Source organism: Panthera tigris, chromosome B2, assembly GCF_018350195.1.
Source record: "Panthera tigris isolate Pti1 chromosome B2, P.tigris_Pti1_mat1.1, whole genome shotgun sequence".
Lineage (NCBI taxonomy): Eukaryota > Metazoa > Chordata > Mammalia > Carnivora > Felidae > Panthera > Panthera tigris.
In genome coordinates, this window is record NC_056664.1 from 118923871 (window position 1) to 118925105 (window position 1235).

Genomic DNA, 1235 nt, shown 5'->3' on the forward strand with positions numbered 1-1235 from the left:
CTATTCAGTTTCTTTTTGGGTAAACAGATCAGTAGTATGGAAACGTGAGCTGAAAATTTTACCTAGTAAAATGCACTTCAGCGCTCTGCGAAACCAGGGGTAGAAGAAACCGTATATTAACGGATTACACGTGGAGTTAAAATAGCCAAACCATGTCAAGGCATCAAACAGAACTACAGGAGTAGAGAAGTTCAAAAAGGGATCCAATAAAATTGTGAAAAAACAGGGAAACCAACATAGTAAGAAAACGCCCATCACTATTCCTAAAGTTTTGGCCGCTTTTTTGTCTTTCCTCATTTGATTATTTTGATTTTCGGGCAATCTATTGATTGCACGAGCATGTTTTCTTGATACCGCAAAAATCTTGCCATAAATCCCCACCATCACAGACCCAGGAGTGAAGAATCCTGCCATGAACAAGGTGGTCCCCCATAACTTGTTGAACATCACTGGACAGGAACTGGAACAGGCCACCAGTATATCGTAGCCCTCAATCCCGTCGGCATAGGCCTCCGAGAAGACCACCCCGAAAGCAAATGCTCCGGGAACCGACCAGCAGAGAAATAGCAACCGCTTGATGAGGGGAATCGTCATTTTCGTGGAATAACGTAAAGGGTAGCAGATAGCATAAAATCTGTCAATAGCCACAGAGCAAAGATGGAAAATGGACGTTATGCTAAGCATCAGGTCAAAACTGTAATGAATCTTGCAAAATGTAAGCCCGAAATACCAGCAAGTCTCCACCGATCTGACCATACTGTAGGGCATGATGGTGAGCCCCAGGAGGAAGTCAGTGACTGCCATGGAGAGGATGAGGAAGTTGGTTGGTGTGTGAAGCTGCTTGAAGAAGGAAATGGATATTATCATGGCGAGGTTGCCAAACACCGTGATGAATATGGCTGCGGCCATAAATGAATACATAGCAGCTCGGACACCCAGTGGCCTTTCATTTTCCGGGCAAGATCCATTTCCATATCCAGAGCAATCCAATATTTCCTTCAGAAAAAGCAAGAACACATGAAATTTTGTCAGATATTAATCAAATATTCTATATTTTATGTAAGTTTTCACAGAACAACTCAAGAAAAATATAGAAGACTCAAGGAAGATAATTAATTTATGCTCAAATATTAATTACAATCTTTCTCATTTATTTATCTTAACTTTCATTTGCAACTTCACAGAATTTTAACCTGGGTTTAAATGATTTATTTGCTTTATACTTTCCTGGATTC

At 40.6% G+C, this 1235-nt stretch overlaps 1 protein-coding gene across 1 annotated transcript; it reads right to left on the bottom strand.

The window, feature by feature from the left end:
- LOC102972153 (trace amine-associated receptor 2) lies at positions 1–981 on the bottom strand. Its single transcript, XM_015535953.2, has one exon. The coding sequence runs from the start codon at positions 919–921 to the stop codon at positions 1–3; it is 921 nt and encodes a 306-aa protein (XP_015391439.1). The 5' UTR covers positions 922–981.
- Positions 982–1235: the final 254 nt, after the last annotated feature.